This window comes from Anguilla rostrata, chromosome 16, assembly GCF_018555375.3.
Source record: "Anguilla rostrata isolate EN2019 chromosome 16, ASM1855537v3, whole genome shotgun sequence".
In the NCBI taxonomy this organism is placed as follows: domain Eukaryota; kingdom Metazoa; phylum Chordata; class Actinopteri; order Anguilliformes; family Anguillidae; genus Anguilla; species Anguilla rostrata.
This window is the reverse complement of record NC_057948.1, coordinates 27173814-27197486: the sequence shown is the minus strand read 5'-3', so window position 1 is coordinate 27197486 and position 23673 is coordinate 27173814. Positions and strand designations below refer to the sequence as shown.

The 23673-nt window shown below is 48.6% G+C and overlaps 1 protein-coding gene across 1 annotated transcript in view; it reads right to left on the bottom strand.

Moving 5' to 3' along the window:
* The window catches only part of acsf3 (acyl-CoA synthetase family member 3), a 31954-nt gene that overhangs the window by 764 nt on the left and 7517 nt on the right, over positions 1-23673 (bottom strand). The window contains exons 4-9 of the mRNA XM_064312702.1: positions 22619-22773; positions 21960-22105; positions 15869-15963; positions 15523-15649; positions 2095-2229; positions 1794-1905 (exon numbers count right to left, since the gene is read on the bottom strand). Of these exons, the coding sequence (XP_064168772.1) occupies positions 1794-1905; positions 2095-2229; positions 15523-15649; positions 15869-15963; positions 21960-22105; positions 22619-22773 (770 nt within the window). The remainder of the gene's footprint in view (positions 1-1793; positions 1906-2094; positions 2230-15522; positions 15650-15868; positions 15964-21959; positions 22106-22618; positions 22774-23673) is intronic.

The window sequence follows — 23673 nt, the reverse complement described above, 5'->3', positions numbered from 1 at the left end:
ACACGCTCACCGACGTGAATAAGCACCGCCATTTCCCCTCAGCACAGACAAGCAAACGCCTTTCTGCGGCTCTCCGGTGCATCTCAGTTACGTTTCAAAAAGACCTCGAGGCAATTCCTCGCGTTTGGCGAGCACAAAAACAGCATAATAAAAGCAGAAAAAAACAGCATAATAAAAGCGCAAAAAAACAGAGGCAAAACAGCAGGCTGTGTTAATTAAACGCCTCCCGTTCCCAGACACCAACAGCACGGCTGCGGCAGAAAGCCTTTGTGTCTGCAGCCTTTTTAACATTTCTGAGCTGCCAGCGAAGACCTTCAACACAATAAACTGTCCTACTGTTCCTGCGCGCGGCTCTGTTTATAAAAAGCCAGAGCGTACATCGTAGGATTGCTCCCCTCTTTCTACACAATTAAGCATTATGCCTCGGCGTGCATGCAGTCATGTCTGTCTGCCTGCCTGCCTGCCTGAGTGTGTGTGTGTGTGTGTGTGTGTGTGTCTGTGAGAGTGTGAGTGCGAGAGCGAGTGTCTGTGTGTGTGTGTGAGTGAGTGTGTGTGAGAGTGAGTGTGTGTGAGTGAGTGCGTGTGCATCTGCGTGAGTGTGTGTGTATGTGTGTGTGTGTGAGTGTGTGAAAGTGTGTGTCTGAGTGTGTGAGTGCGTGTGTGTTTGTGTGTGTGTCTCAGTACACACATCCGTCTCTTCTATGCGAGTGAGAGGTCTTGTTCTGTCTGACAGAGATTGAGAGTGACAGCAGCAGAGAGGGCACTGAGGAGTGAGCATCTACTGGGTTCTCCATCACCTCCCCAACCAACTCCCTGCCCCCTGCCCCAGTACCCCCGAGGCACCGCCCATGGGTGAGGGGGGCAGGGACATCACCCACCCCACCCTGCTTCCTGCTTCAGCACCCCTGAGGTACCGCCCATGAGTGGAATGGGCCAATGAGGGGTGACAATTTCAAGCTGAAACCAGACCCATGAAAATAAACCAGGAGCATCACCCTTCCTGTCCTGCTCCGTACTTCAGCTACATGCAGAGGCAGTGCTTCACTGAGGGACAGATGCAGAGAGGGAGATGAGAAGGGAGAGGCACAAAGAGTGAGGTAGAGAGAGAGAGAGAAAGGGCGAGGGAGGGGGAGAAAGAGGGCGAGAGAGGGGGAGAGAAAGGGTGAGGGAGGGAGAGAGAGAAAGCGGGAGAGATGGGGAGCAGGAGAGTGCAGTGGAAAAACTGAGAGAGGGAGAAAGAAAGAGAGGAAGGTAGAGAACAAAGAAGGAGAGACAGAAACAGTAAGGGTCAAATAAAGAGGGGGAGGGAGAGAGAGCGAGTGAAGGAGTGGGAGAGAGTGCCCCAGGCCATCTCTTTGAAAGGAGACATGTGCCTCCTGCCAGTGTCTGTGTTGGGGGCAAACCAAACACGAGTGACATTTAAAAACAGAAGCCAGAGCAGAGGAGGCAGTCACACCAGCACCATGCCTTCTGGACTGGCTGGAGCACCATCAGGACGCCTGCTTCACACTTCCCCTCTCTCTACTGCCCCACCCATCAGCACAAACCTGCTGCTAGAGTCTCCATTTCATTAAGGCAACCAACCACCTCTTTTCCACAGGCTAAACTGACATTCTAAAAAAATGTTCACGTGAAACATATGATTCAAGCATTGGTGCTCCAGCTAACACCGTGAAACTCAAATCACACTTGTCATTTGAATTATATAAAGGTGAATCGTGATGCCGTCCGCACACATTTAGACTCCCGCCACTAGAGGGCGACATCACGCTCTCCCCACAGAGCCTGCTCACCTGGCCCAGGTCTTCAGCTCCTGCAGCGTAAGGCTCGTTCCCTGCTTCAGCTGCACCACAGCGGTCACCTTCTGACCCCAGACAGCGTCCCGCGCACCAATCACAGCCACGTCTGAGGGCGGGACAAGCCCAGGGTGAGCGAGAGGGAGGCATGTTAAAGGCAGGGGGGCTAACAGCAGACCATACTATTCAAACATTCACAGCTGATTGGTGAATCTCCTTGGGGCACTGACTCATAATAAATTGACTTTTTTTCCGCTAATATCATGCTCATATGACACAGGGGTTAACAGCTGTTTACCTGCAATATCCGGGTGGGCCAGCAGGTGCCTCTCTACCTCAAGGGCGCTAATCTTGTAGCCGCCGCACTTGATGATGTCCACGGACGTGCGGCCCTTGATCCAGTACACGCCATCCATGTAGGCCGCTGTGTCCCCTGCGGAAAGAAGCAGCACAGAATCTGCCATCAGAAACGGGAAGGCAAGGAGTCGTACAAAGAGTATCAACAGATCAGTTCCCCATCTCTCTCTCTTTCTCTCTCTCTCTCGCGCTCTCTCTCTCTCACACACACACACACAACAACCTCTTCTGCAAACGATAAGTCATTAAAAATTGAGCAGTTTGCATTGCCTGGCAGTGTCACTAAGCCACACAGTTCTGGAAGTGACTACGCAGTAAGACTCACAAAATCAAACTCAATACAGACCTGGTCTGCATGAATAAGTGAGCCCTCCATCTCTCGGTGAATGAGAGCCAATGTTCAGTGGCTTTCTGGAGGCACACCGAGGTCCAGCACCCTGGATGTGATGCATTCTCCTCTCATCTCTAATAATAGGCAGTATTGAACCTCTTCTGCCTCCATCTCCTGGGTAAATTGCTGGGAGCTGCTCAGCTGGAGTTCCCCTTAATCACTTTTCCCACACACTGATCAGCTGAACAGCACTCTGCTTCCCCCCCACACACTCACCCTCACCACCCCACACACACATGCACACTCACTCTCACCCCCCTCCATACACACACAGACACACACACGCACATGCACGCTCACCCTCACCCGCCTCCATACACACACAGACACACACACGCACGCGCACTCACACATACACACAATGAACCACACACACACACACACACAAACAAACACACACAAAGCCGGTGGACAGGACAGCCATGAGCGACTGAGTTTCAGGAACCAGGTGTAGGGGTGGAAGACGGGTTTGGGGCGAGGGTGCGGGCCGGGCGGGGGTCACCGCACCCCCATAACAGACGCGTGCGGGCGAAGCGGGGGCCCCGCGTGGGGGCCGGTTATCACGCGCGGGGCGAGGGGGCAGCGGATAGGTTAAACGCGTGCCGCGGTGCAGCCAGTCATGACTGATGCGAGCGGAGGACGACGCGCGGCAGCTGGCCTGTGCCAGAACGGCCGTCCGGCTCCGCCCCCCCCCCCCCCCGCTGACATCATTAAGGACACAACACGTGCCCGCAAGGACAAGGCGGCCGCCACCTGCAGCCGCTGAAACCAGACCCCGCAGAAAAAAAACCTGATAAACTCATGCATCAATGATTCAATTACCAGGAGAGAGGAAAAATAAATACCAGCGTCTGCATAACAACGGGAGCGTGGCAGACCCGCGCTCGCCCAACGTGATTCATTTCTCCATCTCAGGCGCCAAAATAAAAGCCTCTCCATCAGCGCCTCACTGAACAAAGGCAGGCACATACATTCCTCCACCCTCTTCCCCCTTCCATCCATCCTTTCTCTCTCCTTCCCCGCAGCATCTTTTTCTCCCCTCTCTCTCTCTCTCCCTCTCTCTCTCCACCGAGGAGCCCAGCGTCAATAGTGGGCCCATCTGCTCCCATACATCACGCACTTCATTTCAGTTTATTAGCCGGGATAAATCATAAATATTTCATTATACATCACGGGCGGCTGTCGCGCGGCCCGCGCAATTTATCACCGCTGGCCTCTCTCACCGCTCCGCCGCGGAGCAATAAGCTCTCCAGTCTATTAAACAAGATTGATACAGTGTGTAAATTTAGATATTGGGAATTTCTTCACAGACCACTGCTCTGCACTGATGGCCCAGGGTAATTGTGTGTGTGGGGAGGGGAGGGGGGGGGGGGGTGGGGGGGTAAGTTAAGAAACTGAATGGGTGTTACCAGCGGTAATAGCGCATTTCACCTTCTTACAACCCAAATCCAGGCTAATCTCTTTACGGAAGCGTACCTTCGGATGCTCCTCCATTTTGTGTAAATTACAGATGCGTTGTGTGCTGGAACAGGAGCGGTGTGGAACTTGGGAGTGGGAGCAGGGTTGTGAGTGGGAGTGGGAGTGTGGGCATGTGAGAGTGGGAGAATGGGAGTCTGAAGTAAGGGTGAGACAGTGAGAGAGTGAAAGAATTCCAGTTGGAAGAGAGTGTGTGGGAGTGTGGCAGTGGGCATGAGGAAGTGGAAGTGGCTGACAGTACGGTCACAAGTGAGCAAGTGCAGCCTGGGAGTGAGTAGAATCGGCGTGTTAGAGTGGGAGTGTAAGAATGGGAGTTTGAGTTTTAACGTGAGAGTGTAAGAGTGAAAGTGTTAGAGTGAGAGTGGGAGTGAAAGTGTTAGAGTGGGAGTGTTAGAGTGGGAGTGGGAGTGTTAAAGTGGGACCATGGAAGGAAGGGGGAGAAGGAAGAGCAGGGGAATAATCCTTTCTTTGCCAAGTGTCCGCTGTTTGTGAATCATGCACTAAAGACAATAAGAAGCTGATGGGCATGGTGCTAAGTAAGTAAGAGGTGACACTGGAAAGTGCAGCTCCAGGACAGCATCCTCGCCTCTCCGTTGTTGTGGTGGAGGCAGGAGACACGGACGAACAGCTTTCTTAATTAAAGCGATGAGAAGCCTGACTGTGCAGGGTCTGCACACGGCATTAGAGAAAACAATGGCACACAAAGCAATTAAAATGTAGATGGCAGGAATGGTGACACAATTAACACAAATATCTATTGTGCTGCATCATTTTCATGCGAGAAGTTCTAAATGAATGGAAGTCATTATGGAAATGAGCCCCCCAATGCCTCCTCTGTACGGACAAAAGGATTTCTTATGGTAATTTCTGCCCAAACACTTTTATCCAAATTCTTATTGTGGGCTTACGGACTGCAGAAATCACCGCAGATGTTACTATAAGTCATTCAAAAATGAAAAAAATATCATGTAAACATTCAGGGGTGCTGCAGGTTATTTTTACTATCATAAGGATTCTTAGTTATAAGTTCTGTCTTCGAGAATTTCATTTGATTTTTTTTTTTTTTTGTGGTTTCACAAGACACTATTGGCTTTGGCCCTCAAATGGATCCAAAATGCAAAACTCATATACTCTGCAGTAAATTTAGTAAATCACATTGTTATTACTCATTTTTAGAAATAGTTACACGCACATCCTGTCAGCACGGAAAAGAATTCTGCCTATGCCTTGTCGCCACACGAGCCACTGTCAATTAGTAACTAGGCGGTGCCCTTAGCAGATTGGAACCTTAGTGCCACTCAAGGGTATACAAGATCATCACCAATGGAGCCTACTTTTTAGCTCATAAACCTGCATGAGATCATGTCAATTACAGGTAAAAACATAAGGTCTGGTTAGACCCTTATGTCAAGTATTTAGTGAACCCTTAAAGGTAGCCAACCTCCAAAATGGGTGTATAAACAAAAAGATAATTCATCACTCAGAGTGTTGAGGGCCCTACTGGTTTTCGAGCTAGGTCCTCAGTAGAAAACATGTGATCAACTGTGCATCGATGCAGGATGAGTTCATCAGAGATAATGAACAGATCCCTTATTGCAGAATGTCCTGCATTGTGTGTGTGTGTGTTCCAGCGGCTTGTTGGTCCTCATAGTACACCTTTCCAGCAGCCAGAAGTGTGTGTGAGCATGGTTTCTGAGCTGGCTAGGAGAAAGATGTGACAACAGTGCCTCACTCAGCTAGAACTGGTCTCAAGTCAACCCTTTAACACAGTCACACACAGTCTCATTCACTCCCTCACACACACACACGAACACACACACGTACACAAACACGCATATGCATGTGCACACACTACCCACACACACACATACATCCATGTGTACACACACACACACAAACACACACACTCGCCTGCACACACACAGACACACAGACTCTCTCTCTCTCTCTCTCTTCTCTGCCTACCTGTGGTGCATAAGAACAGAGAGCACGCGCAGCGGTAGCTGGAAGAGGTGGAGTGGGGGTTTGACAGGAGCAGGGAAGGCAAGAGGAGATGACAGCTTTGAAAAGGGCAGCGTGACAGAAGCCATGTTTCACATTCCTCTGCACAGCCTTCTCACTGGGCACCATGCAGCCTGACAGCCTACTGTCACACTGCTGCGAGAGAGGTAGGTGTGTGTGTGTGAGAGAGAGTGTGTGTGTGTGTGTGAGAGAGAATGTGTGTGTGTGTGTGTGTGAGTGTGTGCGTGTGTGCGTGTGTTTGTGTGTGTGTGTGTGCGCGTGTGTGAGAGTGTGTGTGCACGTGTGTGTGTGGGTGTATGTGGGTATCTGTAGGTGTGTGTGTGTGTGTGCGTGCGTGCGAGTGTGTGTGTGCGTGTGTGCACAAGTGCGTGTGTGTGTGTTTGTGTGTGTGTGTGTGCGTGTGTGTGAGAGTCTGTGTGCACGTGTGTGAGTGTGTGTGTATGTGTGCATGTGCCGTGTGCATGCGTGCATGTGTGTGCGTGCCGTGTTTGTGTATGTGTGTGTGTGTGTGTGTCTGTGAGAGAGTATGTGTGTGCGCGCATGTGTGTGTGCACAAGTGCGCGTGTGTGTACGTGTTTAATAAAAATATGGCTAAAATTTACTGGGCATACTCTTGTGAAATCTTTCTGCTTCAAACATTTCAATATTGTTTCAGTTCAGAGACAGAGAACATGAAACCATAAGAAAGCATTCCATCTGAGCATTAATTGCCAGAGCTAGCCTCAGTGTTTTACATTCCATTTGGAACAAAGGAATCTCTGCCTATTAATGAGGTCTGCAAATAACCAATCACACGTTAGCAATAATAATAAACACACAGCCCACGCAGATACATTAATATTAAATCCAACATTAAAATGGACAGATAAATTGAAGAGCTAATGAGGACGTATAACAGTCATTGTTGACAAAACCACAGCATTGATGTTACTTATCATCCTTAACTTTTGTCATGACTCCTTTCTTTAATTAATATCATACATAAAAGCACCCCGCACTTGGGTGAATGATCTCATTTATCTAATGTAAATGCAATTAAAGAGGAGAGAGATGCGCTTCATTCCAGAGAAATACATTATGCACCTTGTGCTAGTTTTCATGAGTTTGCATGGAACTGTTTGGCCACTTCAGGATGGATAACCTTGAGTTTCAGTCGTAAAATAACTCCAGTATCAGCAGTTACCACATCATTACACAAAATCCAGGGTCAGCCCACATCACTACTGAAAATCCAGAACCAGCCCACATCACTACTGAAAATCTAGAACCAGCCCACATCACTACTGAAAATCTAGAACCAGCTCACATCACTACTGAAAATCCAGGATCAGCCCAAATCACTACTGAAGGTCTAGAACCAGTCCACATCACTACTGAAAATCCAGGATGAGCCCAAATCACTACTGAAAATCTAGAACCAGTCCACATCACTACTGAAAATCCAGGATCAGCCCAAATCACTACTGAAAATCCAGGATCAGCCCACATCACTACTGAAAATCCAGGATCAGCCCACATCACTACTGAAAATCCAGGATCAGCCCACATCACTACTGAAAATCCAGAACCAGCCCACATCACTACTGAAAATCCAGAACCAGCCCACATCACTACTGAAAATCCAGAACCAGCCCACATCACTACTGAAAATCCAGAACCAGCCCACATCACTACTGAAAATCCAGAACCAGCCCACATCACTACTGGAAATCCAGAACCAGCCCACATCACTACTGAAAATCCAGAACCAGCCCACATCACTACTGAAAATCCAGGATCAGCTCACATCACTACTGAAGGTCTAGAACCAGCCCACATCACTACTGAAAATCTAGAACCAGTCCACATCACTACTGAATATCCAGGATCAGCTCACATCACTACTGAAGGTCTAGAACCAGCCCACATCACTACTGAAAATCCAGAACCAGCCCACATCACTACTGAAAATCCAGAACCAGCCCACATCACTACTGAAAATCCAGGATCAGCCCACATCACTACTGAAAATCTAGAACCAGCCCACATCACTACTGAAAATCCAGGATCAGCCCACATCACTACTGAAAATCCAGGGTCAGCCCACATCACTACTGAAAATCTAGAACCAGCCCACATCACTACTGAAAATCCAGGATCAGCCCACATCACTACTGAAAATCCAGAACCAGCCCACATCACTACTGAAAATCCAGAACCAGCCCACATCACTACTGAAAATCCAGAACCAGCTCACATCATTACTGAAAATACAGAACTAGACCAGATCATGACTGAAAATTCAGGATCAGACTAAATTACTGCTGAGCTGAAATCATGGAGGATCATGCTATGTCACAACATAAAATCAGTCATTAGACTATATCGTAACATGAACTCAAACATGAGACCATATCAAAACTGCCAGTGCAGTATTAGACCACATCACTACTAACATATAGCATCAGGCTGCATCACAATAAAGAATTTCAGTAGCAAGGCGATAAACCAATTTCAACCGCTTTACTTTACATTCATTTCTTCATTTCAGTCTCCAGTTAGACAGCCTGAAGGACACCACTGACCTTAAGAGTATTATTTTTCTTGTTCACAAGAAATCTAATCTGATCCTGACAGCGTAAATTTAAAACAAAAAAAGTTTCTTCTTTTATTCTGCAAGAGATGGACAAAAAAGAAGCCAACAACAGTGGAATAAGTCAACAAACCCATTTGGATTACCCTGGTTCTCATCTTCGGTCTTAAAACAATAGCCCAAACGGAGAGAAAAACATGGCCACCGATCGTTCTGAAGGTCTGCCAGGGGTCTTGGCTGAGAAATTGGTGTCACAGAGATCTCGGCCCCCTCCCTCCTCGGCCCGGGCACTGTGGCCAGACCCCGGCAATGCCCCCCCTGGCTGGAGGGGCTTGGTCCAGTCGGGGCGGGGGGGGGGGGGGGGGGGTTCATCCACACAGCTAAGAGACCGGTTGTGGGCGAGAGGGGGAACCGGAAACGCAAACCCACGAACCGGACACTACGTCTTCCCGTCGTCAGAACAGACAGCGGGTACGTAAACTGATATTTACTGTGCAGAGTGCGCGGCCTCCTGCGTGATGTCATTAGAAACTACAGTCCCCATAATGCCGCTATCCTGAGCGCTAAAGCGCTCGTCATCAGACTGTGACAAGGCCCCTTAATGAACGCGCACAGGCAACTGAAGACCCCCGATTCCATAGAAGGGACTTCAGTCCACTGTCAAACTCCTAATAATTCAGCCACGTGCATTTTCAAAGTAAAAGCACTCCAGCCTCTGTAAACAAGGCAGTTTCCCAATTTCCTACACAGCATAATACTCATTGCAAGAGTCTGCCTTTCACATATACTGAGCTGTTGGTGAGAGTGAGGCAACCATCACAGAGTCACAGGCGTCAAGCGTGACTTTCCAGGGAAAAGACAGGGAGACGGGAAACAGGAGAGCGAGCGCCTCCATCTCTCTGGAAGGTAACGGGGGAATTGGGGGGGGCCAGGGGGCACTCTCTGGGTGCTATGGCTCAGGACACCTGTGTCACACGCAGGGACTGTGTCACTGAAGTGGGGGGGTAACACTGAAGGGGTGCGCTGACAGTAGCCTCGGGCTGAAAGTGACATTGGGATGAGCGCCTGCTGTGGCCTCAGGTAGAGTCTGACACTGAGGGGAAAGTGCTGTGGTGAGCGTGTGATTGCCAGATGTCGTATTTGTGTGTGTGGTGTGATGTGCGGATGTGTGTGTGTGATGTATGAGCGTGTGGTATGTGTGTGTGTGTGCATATGTGTTGGAGTGATGTGCGTGTGTGGTAGTGTGCATGGTGCGTGTATTGTGTGTGTGTGTGTGTGTGTGTGTATGCGCAAGTGCATTTGTGCATATGTGTGTGCGAGTGTGCGTGTTTGTGCGTGCGTGCATGTGTGCCTGTGCGTGTCCGTGTGTGCGTGTGTGTGTGTGTGTGTGTGTGCGCGGTTGGGGAGATGGCGTGGGAGAGCACAGCTGTGGGCAGTGAAGCAGTGCTTAAATCATAACTGATTGGACCTTGGAAACCATAACAAACTGGTGCACCCTGCAGACTCCAATCTCTCCACACAGAGTGGAGAGACAGACAAATCAAAACAAAAGCAACAAAGAAAAAAAAAACACATATTGCAAATAAATAAATAAAAAAACACAAAAATATATATTATTAAAATATGCAGAGCATGATGCTTACAGTGTGTTCTGGACTGGCAGCTTTGTGTATATGTGAGCGCTCCTGTCTATCAGTTTGCCTTTTATCAGCATGTCTGTTTGTGAACAACCCACATACAGATCCTCAGTAGAACTGAGGGAAAAGAGAAAAACAACCCATACACAAGCAGGTAAACCCACACGCACGCTCGCACAGACGCACACAGGCACCTGCACGCATGCACAAACACACACAAACAAACACTCATACATATAAACACACACACTCATACGAGCACATATAGACACACACAGGCACACACAGACACACATACACACACAGACACACACACACAAACAAACAAACACGCACACACAGCACACACAGACAGGCACACAGACACACGCACGCATACACATACATATACACAAGGAAAGGGCCACAGGAATGTGCGCACACACATGCACAAATACAAGTGCATTTGCATACATGTACTAAACTACACGCATGCAGGCACACACACAATAACACAAGCACGCACACACAAGCACACACATATGGGCAGACAGTACACAGACACACACACACACACACACACACACACACACACACACGCGCTAATCATCAATCCCAGTGCAGTTTAACGCCCTCTCTCACACAGGCTCATTATACAGAGCTGACTGTCGGAGGAGCCCTCTGCTCTGACCTCACTGCAGAGCTGCCAGAGTCCAGCCTAGTTACCCTAGTTAACATTCTCCCCTCTCCTCCCGCCCAGCCACAGCATCTCCTGCTCCTCTTATTTACGGGCGGCCAGGCTAATGTGCAGTCCCAGGCCAGTGCTTACAGGAGCGCTGGCAATTTTTAGGATGTGTCCATTATTCATAAGTATGAGCATGCAGGCTGCATTTGGAAAATTGCTAATGTTTTCTTGCAGTTTTTTTCTTCTTCTTCTTCTCTGTATTTTTTTTTATTATTATTATTTTTTACTGCATAATCCATTCCCGGAAAGCACGAGCCGTCCTGCTGGAACAATTGAGAACAGCTGAACCCCACACCCCCCCCAGTTTTCCAGCGCGCTCCTAATAAAAAATTATGGGCTTGTTTACGTGGGTATGGTTTAAAGGCTGCGTTGGCACTGGAGGAACCTGAACAGCGATAACGACGCCGCTTCCACACAAACAATGGCGCCCTAAAAGACGCCGCCAGAAGTCGATATTTCATGCGAAAATTTTCGGCGAGGAATCGCTCCCCGCGTCAATGATAACGATCAACGGGACTGAGCGACGAATCGCTCGAGACTGCGTTGCGGATACGGACGCCGCGAATCCGTCACCGCGGCACGCTCCAGGAATATTAAAGACCCGCTTCTGCAACGAGCGCGTCGTGGCGTTTTGTGTTCTAGACCCCGATAATACGCAATCACAGAGTAAGGCCGCGGAAGGACTCAGTTTATCTTTCTATCTGTGCAGGAATGATCATAAGCTTGCACATGATTCAAATATAATATGTGAAACAATAGCTTTCCGTGCAAAAGCACTGTCATATGTTAAAGGCTGGTGAGAGAGTGGAATTTGAATACTGCCACAGTCTTCTGACTCTCTTCCATACCAGTGACCAATACCACAAAAATGCTAATCCCGTAAACACTATTTAACATTGTGCCAGAGAAAAGAAAAGCAAATCATAACCTGGATGTGACACGATATGCGACGTCTCGTAAAAATCATAAACAAAAATAACTGACACAACAAGAAGCTAAAAGCCACACTTTTGTCCCAATTAAGACTGAAACACAGAGCTAGCCGAGCAGCGCGTGAGTAAACCCAGTGGAAGTAATATTCCTCCTGTGTGATTTCTTGGCTCCTTGTGAGTGGCTCATCTGACTGGTCTGCGCAACAACAGGTCACCGTACATCAACGCACAAAATGTAAAACCATTCGCGCTGACATTTAACGGACGGCGACATTATTTGTTACTTAAACGCCAAAGAAATTGCAGGAAATTAAGAGCAGGTAAAATGGCCTCCATTTCCTTCGGAGAGAAAGGATCACATTCTCAGAGTAAGGCCGGCTGATACCGTGCGAATGGGGATATTAAATCAGGAAAAGCGTGTGTTTGAAGGCGCCCATCTTGTATTGTTGCCGCTACAGTGTCACAGACTGAGTCCCTGCCTTTCTCCTGGGTAATCTGCGCCCGCACCAGAAACCGAGCCACGAAAATATGAGAACGAGAAGAAGAGAAAGAAATGGAGGAAGAGAAAATCAATGGTAACAAATGAGTGTGGAGGTACACAAAGTGAGCACTCAAGACCGAGTGACAGATTATCTATACAAGTGCCAGTCACGGCATGCGGCAGCACTTAAGCAATTAAAACAGCCAATGGGGCGCAAGCAGAGCCCGTATTGATCCGCAGACAGTGGCGGAGCAGTGCTCGTATCTCCAGAACACAGAGCTGGGGGGGGGGGGGGGGCAGGTAAGAGGGAGAGAAGAAATGTGAACACAAGAGGAGACGGTACACGAGCCCTTCAAAGTACCCACAATGCTCATCTTCTCTCTCGCCTTCAACATTCTACCTTCACCATGAAGACCAGCACAGAGTGGCGTGGCTCAATACTAAATGAGTTAATGATTAATTATCCAGAGTTCTGGAAATACATGTTTGGAAATGTGTTTTTTGGGAGTGATACTGAAATATAATCCCACAGAGTACTGAGCCAGTATTAGTGGTGTTCTCTCTCCTCAAATACAGTAGAGAACAGGACCTCAGAGCCTGGGGGGTGGGGGGGGGGGGACAGCAGGAAGGCTGTGTGGAGCGCTGGGGTAGACCGGGGGGTGGGGGCAGCAGAGTTGCCGGGGGAGACGGGGGCGGGCCGTGCCCATGCCTGGGGAGCTTGTCTGCTGGGAGCTGATTGCGCTCGCTCTCATTATCTGGACTGTGCGTCTAATGGAGTGTGACAGTGGCGTGCAGGAACACTGTCCCTCCGCCCCTTAAAGCCAATTAAACCCACTCTGAGCCCCCCCTCCCCCTCCCGCTCCTTCCTCTCTCTCCCCTCTCTCTCTCACTCTCTCCCTCTCTCTCTCTCTCTCTCCATCCCTCCCTCTCTCTCTCTTTCTCTCTCTCCCTCCCTCCTGCTCACAGTCTCTCACTCTCTCCCTCTCTCCCTCCCTCCCTCTCCTTCTCTCTCTCCTCCCTCCCTCTGCTCACAGTCTCTCTCTCTCCCTCCCTCCCTCTCACTGTCTCAATCTCTCTCTCGCCCTCTATCTCCCTCTCTCTGCTCTTCAGCCCCACACTGCTCCACGCTCCCCTTCCCTCTGTGAAGCTCAATCCTGCACAGACACTCTCTTCCCCCGCCTCCCTCCCCTCCTCTCTCCCTCCTGTCAGGCTTTGAAAGCAGGCTTCCCATGAGGAGCGTCCACCCTCAGCACCCCCACCGCCTCCTTCAGCGGCCTGAAGAGGAGTCAGGAGCGCCAAAGGAGGAGTGGAGGAAAAGTATACTTCCATACCAGCGAGGAAAGAGATAAATTATCTGAACGATTCCTTCAACATAAGTGTCGTCAGTTTGTGTATGTTAGTGTACATACAGTATGTACTTTTTTTTCTGGATAAGAGTGTCTTTTAAATGCCTAAATGTAAATGTTAGTTCTATGTTTGTTTTAAACTAAATGGTAATGCTGCTTGAGTGTGTAGTACTCACGCTACACTTAAAACACTGCTCTGTACCATTCACAAGAGTTTTTTTTTTTTCCAACAAGCACTTCTCTGCTCTCAAATGCTTTCTATAATTCTTTGGAATTAATTACAAATTTACAGTTATATAAGCCCTTCATTTACTTTAAACCAAATTATCTACAGAACTTCATACAAAGCACATGCCACATTAATCTTCATCAGCAGTGTGATGTAGATGTCAGCATCTTACCTGCTCAAGTTCAAGCAAATGCCTCCAAACTCATTGGACAGTCCTTCGTTCTACAGCTATACAGCTACAGCTCCAAATATACTGCTAAAGCCACAAGAAGTTTTTCAAAGCCAAAAACAGGAAAAGTCATTCACCTGATCTGAATCCAATTTAACACGCGTTTCGTACGCAGAAGAGAAAACCTAAGGCAACTAGCCCCCAAAACAAGTAGGAGTAGAAAATGGATGCAGTGTCAGAGCATCACCAGAAAAGATACTCAGCATCTGGTAATGTCTATGGGTCACAGACCTCAAGCAGTCACTGCATGCAAAGGATGTGCGTCAAAGTGCAAAAAATGACTACTTTCATTTGCATAGCACTAATATGCCCCAAACATTATGGTGCCCTGAAACGGGGGCTTTGTTTAAAAACAGCTGCAATCTCTACATGGGGAAAACAAAATGCATACAAAAATACCCTTTAATAAAAGCTGAGAATCTGCACTTTTAGATAACAAATCTAAAATTGTGGAGTACAGTCAAATCAAGAAAAAAAATATGTCTTTGTCCCTAACATTATGGACCTCACTGTTCATTTGAGGTATCATCATTTAGGTAATAAATAACAGGGAATGCTCAAACAACACACTTTCAAGTCTTCAACATTAAGATGAAGGGGAATTAAATATCACCAGTCAACTGCTTCATTCCAAGTGCATGTCTTTGCTATTAAAAGTGAATCATCACACTGTCCTGACCTGTAGTTAAGAATGGTTAGTCGGTGTTTCATACCTAACTCTCAAATTCAAAGACAAAAAATAAATGAGGTTTGTACTAAAAATATCCCAAAAGTTTCTTTGGCAATTTTTGCCTTTGTCTTTTCTGTTGCAACAGGAGAAGAAAGCACACAGACTTTTTGGCTTTGAGGTATATACCAGGGGGAGGTGGGGGGGAACTGATTCACTGAAAGTAAGCTGTGCCCAATTAACTTGCCATTATGCTTTCCGACTACTGTCGGAAACAGTAGTTAGATACTGTCGGCTTCATGGCTGGAATGTCTGTGTACTTTTTGCAAAATAAAATAAGTTAAAAAAAATTGCAAAAGAAAGTTTGAAGACTTTTTCTTTGAGGGTGAACCACGTTTATTTCTGTCACTATTTTTGTTATTAACCCAGCCAGCTAGCTTTTTTAAGCCTGTTGGTTTGTTGACAAAAGCATATCCACGGTGTAGCTTCCTCGTAAGAACAGACACGATTATGATTGATGCTCAGCGTGCTGAAGAGCGTGATCAATACCGTCCTGCGGGGGAGAAAGACTAAGCAGGGCCGCTGATGTTAATCGGGTCTGCGGTCGGGCCTGTGAGTGGTTTGTAAAGCGTGCGAGGTTAATGTGCAGCGGTCAGACCGTACCTGTTCTGAACCAGCCGTGGGCAGTAAAGGCCTCCCTGGTCTCCTGCGGTCTGTTCCAGTACTCCTTAAAGACCGAGGGCCCCCGGACCAGCAGCTCCCCCTCCTTCCCCTCCAGACCCGGTCTCACCTGCAGCCCAAAGACACCACGGATACACAGTTGCAGTGTCACAAAATGGCGGACAGGTTCCACGGTAGCGCACTGGCTTTTAATGAAACGCTGAAATCAATTTCATACCATACTTCTTTTGGGCAAACAACATGAAAACACATTTAATCAATGTATAAAAACGAAGGGTACGTATTCTGACTGTACAGCGTGAGAGAAACAAATTCTGCTCCCGGCTACCTTAGTCTCCTTGCTGTTGCCCTCGGCGATGGTGGAGCAGGTGGTGTTCATAACGATGCACACCTCCACCCCAGGAAGGGGTCTGCCTACTGCACCTGAGCGGGCAACACACACAAATTAAACGCCCTGTTTACACACACATACAACACTAAACAACACCGACACAATTCTGTATCTGAACAGATAAATGCGCAAATGAAACAACCCCTGGAACACACACACACACACACACACTAAACACCAACATACTCTGCAAACATGTATTCATATGCATGATTATATCAATATATAGATTATTATATAGAGAGCAGAGTGTAGAGTTCAATGAGAACAGCCAAAGGCCACCTTTCCAGTGTTTCTCTGATACTGCAGGGTATGTCATTTCACAGGCCGATGCCCCTTCAACAAAAGACAAAGCTCACATGACGATTCAAAATAAGCCCCTCTTTCACTGGCCTGATTTACTCTCCCGAAATGCCCATCAGTCAAAGATTGTCAACGGAGTAAATCTGCCGGGCATAAATCTAACTTATCCTCTCTGATATCCTTTAATTAAAATGCACTGTGACGTAAATCACTTTAAACTCTTACCAAAACACAGCTACAGGAAGGAGTAGTTTGCATGGCGCTGAGACCCATGTTACTCCCTGCACAGGGGTACGATGTGCCTGTTGGATTGGGTTTTAACTTGTCCAATGTGTCACTGTGGGTGTAAAGTTATGGGGTCTGGATAGCGGTGCTGAGCAGGGCAGAACTTCATCAGTCAGCCCATGCCTTGATGCTGCTGGGTTCCCACAGCCATACAAGATCATCCATTTTAAGAATGCAATTACAATTCTTTTACATGGCTAATGCCAAAAAACGATGTTTTAAATGGATTACTCCTTTCATAACAGTGCTGAAATGTTTATAGGCTGCAAAAATCTGTGCCACGTTGAAATGAGGCCGGGAAAACAGAGAGAGGTTTGGGAAAGATAATATCGGCCTTTTCACAGCTCCCTGGAACAGATGCAGAGTATGCGTGTAGGAAACGCAGAGACCACTCCATTATACGAGACTGTGCTCAATGCATTTCACGACAACACGCTATCACGCCTGGAATGCAAACACACACCATCATCCTCCAGCCACTTTAATTTCACTAGCACTCAATCTGGACCTGGCCCGGGTGTGAGGAGCACCACAGAATGCTAAGAACAGCATCAGGGACAAGAGACTGAGCCAAAGTGTTTGGTACTTGAGCTAATTTATCTTTATTGCAGCCCAACATAGGGACCGCATGAGCTCCCATTTTCCCGAGGACAGAGCGATGGCCTCTCCCCCCATGTCTCTCTCAGGGCGAAGCATCGCTCATCGTTCCTTAGTTACCGTCGCTGCGTCTTCGGCCACGGAAAAGGCTGCCGCGACGGCGGAAACGGAAAACGCGGTTTCTCTCCCAAAATCCAGAAAAAGTCACAGAGATCCGCGAATAATTTCAGCCGGAGCGCTCCCTCCCCGGGAAAACGCCCATGGCATTTAAGTCAGCGCGCGTTCAGGGGAACCGAGAGTGAGTGACGACCCAGAGACACGGGCTGGGGGGGGGAATGAAAGGGAGGCAAAGGCAGCAGAGGTGTTACCAGGAGGAATAAAGGGTGTCACAGGAGCAATAGGCTGATCACGTACTGTTTCATCTGGTGAACTGCATGAGTGACTGCGGTGGAATTAGAGCTTTAGCTGAAATTAATTTTGCCCTTGCAGCCGCTCTCTCTCTCTCCCTCTCTCTCTCACACACACACACACACACACACACACACACACACACACACACACTCCCACCCGAGGTAAATATTCACAAGCCATATGGAAAATGAAATCATCTGGTAGAAACACTACTGTGCTGGCTGTTGAGTGACAGGCTAAAAATAACTAATGAAATGATACTCTGTCAACATCAGCTCTCAGCAGAAATTAAACAACGCTCCACCAGGAGTGTAACACCGGCCATTTCTAGAAAAGGAAAACAGCAGCAAATAAATAACACTTCACTGGTGTCCCTTGGCAACCTTGTTCCGTGTCAGTACTGCACAGTGCCTGTATGAACAATAATATTTGCATCTGAATGTGCCTGGGTATGTGTGTGTGCGTATTGTTGATGAATGCGTGTGTATGTGTGAATGTGTACGTGTGTGTGTGCAGATGCATGTGCGTGTGTGTGTTTGTGAATTTGTGTGTGAATGTGTGTGTGTGTATGTGTGTGCGTGTGAGTGTGTGCGTATGTGTGTGTGTTTGTATATGTGTGTACGTGTGAGTGTATGTGTACGAGTGTGTGTGCAGATGCGTGTGCGTGTGTGTGTGAATGTGTATGTGTGTGTGTGTGTGTGAGTGAGTGTGTGCGTGTGTGTGTGTGTGTGAGTGTGCGCGCATGTGTGTGCGTGTGTGTGTGTGTGTGCATGTGAGTGTGTGCGCGTGTGTGTGTGTCTGTGTGTCAGTGTACGTATTGGGGACGGGTGTGTAAGAGTGGAGGAATGCAGTGGGCCTGTGGCGATAGTCTTGTCAAAGACAGGCGTCCCCTGACTGCAGGGACCACCATTAAGGAGGCTTCATTGGCGTGCCCGTCTGAACCCCTAATTAAGGCAGCGGCAGCCATGCCAGCGCCTCCAAACGAGCGCAGCCAGGCGGAGCAGAGCGCCCCGCCCGCGCCTCATGAATAATTCAGGGACTTCACGCTGCGCTCGCTGCTGGGCCCCCTGGAGCTGGGCTGCTCCACCAATGACAGCGTCCCCTGGAGCCTGGGGCAAGCGCCTCACACAGAGGCTGTGACGCGCACACACACACACACACACACACAGTCACTCACACACAGACATACAAACACATACGCACACACATACAAATATATATGCACATACAGACGCACACCATACTGTCACTCACACACACACACATATACCACACACACAACACCACACACACCACACGCGTACACTCACCACACAGCGACACACACGCACACCCCACATCACACACACCAAACATACACACCACCACCACACACACACACACACACACACACACACACCGAGAGAAAGAGACTAGTGAAGGTGGGGAGACAAAGAGAAAGACTGGAAACACACAGTGAGGTAGAGACTGAAGAAGATGCAGTCTGACATGCTTAGTGACATTCATGTGAAACACCTCACACCCAATAACAATGCAAGCTGGAGAGATGGACATACACACACAATGAAGCTCCAGTCAGTCATTCCCCTTCAAGACTTAATTGCATGTCAGTTGGCTGAACTGCACACTTCGCTGTGTGGTCATGAACGAATTTGCTAGATTCCGCAGCTTCTCATTCCATTTCCTTATATAAGAAAAATGACTATGAAACAGAGATTATAGCGAGCTGTAAATATTTCTGACGACATGTCATTTTTGTCCAGATATGAGAAAAACAGATGGCGCTCTAGTTAAAGCTAAGTTTACGGCATTGGTTTAATGGCTGCCGTTTGAAGAGGCTGGATAAATGAAGCGCTCTTTCCTTTCCGAGCTATGCGGGGATATTGATTTGCTTTAGCCTACTTTAATATGAGACGGCATCGCGCCCGCGTCTACGGGCAGCTCGCGCGCGGCGGCGGGAAAGTCGATACGACGGTGGCGTCTCCGGGCTCGTCTCAGTAGCCACCCCTGAGCATTACAGATAACCCTCTCTCTTTACTTCCAGCGCGCAGCCACGAAACCCACGAACCCAGCTCTGCTTTTGAAGGCAGTGAGCTCAAGCCATCGGAGCACTGCTTTGAAGACCACCCCCCACCCCCAGCCCCCCAAAAAAAAATAACAGCAAGAAAATCAGCAAACCCAATCATTCTCTTAAAATAGTTCACCTCGTCTGGTGAACAACAGGCAGCTTAGAGACGGAAACAGCCGGAACGGGCGATGCGCAGGCGGAGTGCGTGATTGACAGGGCGCGCCAGCCCTCCAGAAAGCCTGGCATCCCTGGCTTTAATCTCTTTACACACTCCGAACTGGTATCATGTGTGTCCCATCACCGGCGGGGCTAACCCTGCTGCCCACGGGGGCCCGTGGTTGGCTCTTCAGAGCCAGGGGGCCGGGGTGGAGAGGGGCTGCGGTATCCACACGCGTGTGGAGTTAGAGGTAAAGAGGCTCCGCGCTTCCACGCAAGCCGTGACAGCTGAGAGGGAGGCGGGTAAAAGATTCATGTGTCTCGGGTATTTGACAAGTACAACATCAGATACTTATGTACTTACGGTCCACGGAGTGACAGATGTCTGAAATATAACGCCTGAAGTCATGAGGATTTGACAGGTGCGATAGCAGCTTTGTGTAAAGTGACATCCGATGACAGGTACAGGGATAGGTATTTGTATAATAATCAAAAAACGCACATGGAGGAGCTGTGTTTGCTCAGAAACGCCATGAGAAGACAAGACCCCGTGCTAACAGGGAGAATTCACTGTCCGGCTCTTCTAGGCTTTCCCACACATCCTCAGACAAAGCAATGAACTCTTTTTTTCAGGAAAGACAAACCCCCCCCCACCCCTCCCCACCGGCCTGCCCAAATCAATAAACTTCCTAAACTTTAAAGGCATGCTATGCAGGATTTTTAGCCCTGTGTTTACAATCAAAGAAGTCTCCATCCTCAACCCCGCCCACTCACCCCCGTTTTTATATTTCATATCCGTTTTTATTTTTTCTATCTCCACTGTTTGATAGCAGTTGCCATCAAAGAAAAGCAATTCCAAGGTTGACTCTGGTTTTTGAACGAGGCCTGTCGGCTTGTTGCTTCGCTTCACTGTACTTCTTCATCTCCGCCACTGCAGGAGAAAGCTACAAACACTCAGTTGAAACATGATCCCATCCCGCTGGCTCCGTAGCCACATACATCCCTCCCGACACAGAAAAGAGTGCCACGCCTAGAAACGTCCTAAAGACATCCTCAAAGAAATACACAGAGTAGCACAGATTCGGCAAATGTCCGCAAAGGCAGAGATTGCCAGTGCATCGCAGGTATAATAGGTCATTGTTACTTTAAAATATTTTCACTGCACAGTATATCTTTAAAGAAACCTAAGGAATTGTGTGGGCTATGTGCCCCCAGCTTCATTTTATAAGACGTATCCTTCTAACTTTGATGTCTATATGGATAATAAAAAAGAACACTACCACCATCTGGGTGATTGCAGACCAATGATCATGTTCCCCTACTCTCACCCTCAACCTCTCATCGGCTGCATGCCTCTCAGTTGCAATGAAGTAATGGTGGAAAACCAGTATCATCACACAGTACAAAACCAGTATCATCACACAGTACAAAACCAGTATCATCACACAGTACAAAACCAGTGCGCGCCTTCTACTCAAATCTGTCACAGCCCCAGCTTCATTATGAACAGAAGCCCATTCATTTTCAGGGCCTTGTACCAAAGCAGAATCAGCATCTCCCTCCCGCAAAATCAATGATACCGTTGTCTCCAACTGGATCAATACTTCCCCTAAAAACTGCAACAAAACTCCAGCCGTGCCTGCTCATTACCATGTATCTGTGTCAAAGTCTCACAAAAAAAGCACACGGCGTCCAGAACATGGGTGGTGGTGGAACAAAAAAAGGTATGAGCCATACTGTCAGGACAGATGGACGGGCACTGCACCTGCAGGACAGACGAGGGGGCCAGGATTTCTCTCCTAGCGCGTGCCAGCGGAAGTGACGGTTTTTGGGCTTCTCGGCACAAATAATGACGTCATAAACCGGCAACTTGGAAGGACTGTGCTGTAAGGTTTGAAGAATAATCTCCCTAAAAATCCTGATTGGGAAGTGATACGAAAGTGATCAGCCTGTTAGGTCATCCAGTGAATATAGCTGCGTCCCGTCGGCCATTTATATACTGTCAATACGACAGACGGACGGGAGAGGTACCCACAGGACAGACAGACGGTGGGCATTATCTGCAGGACAGACAGACGGGGGCGGTACCTGCAGGACAGACGGGCAGGGGGGCGGTACCGCCAGGACAGACAGGCAGGGGGGCGGTACCTGCAGGACAGACAAGCAGGGGGGCGGTACCTGCAGGACAGACGGGCAGGGGGGCGGTACCTGGAACGCGCGGGCCCTTCAGCGGGTTGGACAGCGCCATGCCGATCTCGGTCATGCCGTAGCGCTCCAGCAGGGTGTGTCCCGTGATCTCCTGCCAGCGCTCCAGGGTGGGCTGGGGCAGCGCGGACGAGCCCGACACCATCAGCCTGGGGACCGGGCCAAACACAGAGGGGCCCTAAAACTGGGCCCTGACTGAGGGGCCCTAAAACTGGGCCCTGTCGGAGGGGCCCCAAAACTGGGCCATGTCCAAGGGGCCACACCACAACAGTAATATCGGCTCAAAGCCACTGCCTCAGTACCTCATATTTTATCTTCTCATCTTTTATTTAGGCAAATCCTTCTTCAGATTTGCCCAAAGCCGTCATCTTTTATATCATCATGCACAAGTCTTGCAAAAACCTTGAAATAAAAACATTTTGCTGTACTGGAGAATTAAGTTTTTTGGAGATCAGCCTTACTTGGCATGACACCATGAAATGTTACATCTCTACATTGTGAACTCGATGGGTGCTAGTGGTCACAATCCAAGACAAGCATGTCTGCACATGAGAGCTGCACCTGCCCAGTTCCAAACCTGATCCAATCACTGCACTGCACTGCACATAACTAATAAGGCAATGAATGGGAGGCTGTACCCAGCATGCAGTGCGGCACGGTACCTGATCTTCTCCGTGCAGACGGCTTTGACAAAGTCCTTCACGTGCGGCTGGGTGAAGTGCTGCTCGTAGTGCTGGATCAGTTTGGAGTAGATGGTGGGAACGGCCATGAACACGTTCACCCGTGGAGCCCTGGAGCTGAGCAGGTACTCCCACACCTGGGAGAGAGAGGAAGAGGAAGAGGGACGGAGAGCCCTCAAAAACCACACCTAACAGAACCTCAGAGACAAACGACACCTCATTACCTGCATATCATATAAGGTAAATGAGGAGAGAAGCATGTATCTCTGGGAAAAATACTGTGATCACCCTCAACTCCGGGTGTCCTAATACGCAATAAAACCTTCAAGAGCTGTAAATGTCAGGCTGGCATCCACTGCAAAAGTGTCTAAGACAGAATTACAAACATGTTATATTGGGGTCAGTGAGAGCGCCAGCACTGCTTTAATTCCATGGTATTTGAAAGCAATTTTTTGCCGCTTTGACGAATGTGTTCTTTGAGCATTTGTGATGGAGGTGCCCGCCGCCTCCTCCAGTCAAAGTCGGGATCAAATGAAGACAAGCACAGGCGTGGGCGCACACACACACACACACACACACACATAAACGCACGCACACGCGCGCACACACACACACACACACACACACACACAGAGACACACACAGACACACGCTCACACACACGCACATGCACACACACACACACACACACACATACATACATAAACGCACACACACGCGCACACACACATACATAAACGCACGCACACACACACATACATAAACGCACGCACACACACACACACATACACACACACAATCACACACACAGAGACACACACACAGACACACGCTCACACACGCACACACACACGGACATGCACACGCACACGCACACACACGCACACACACACACACACACACATACATAAACGCACGACACACGCGCATACACACATACACACACACAATCACACACACAGAGACACACTCACGCACACACGCACATGCACACGCACACACACACAATCACATACACAAACATAAATACACGGATG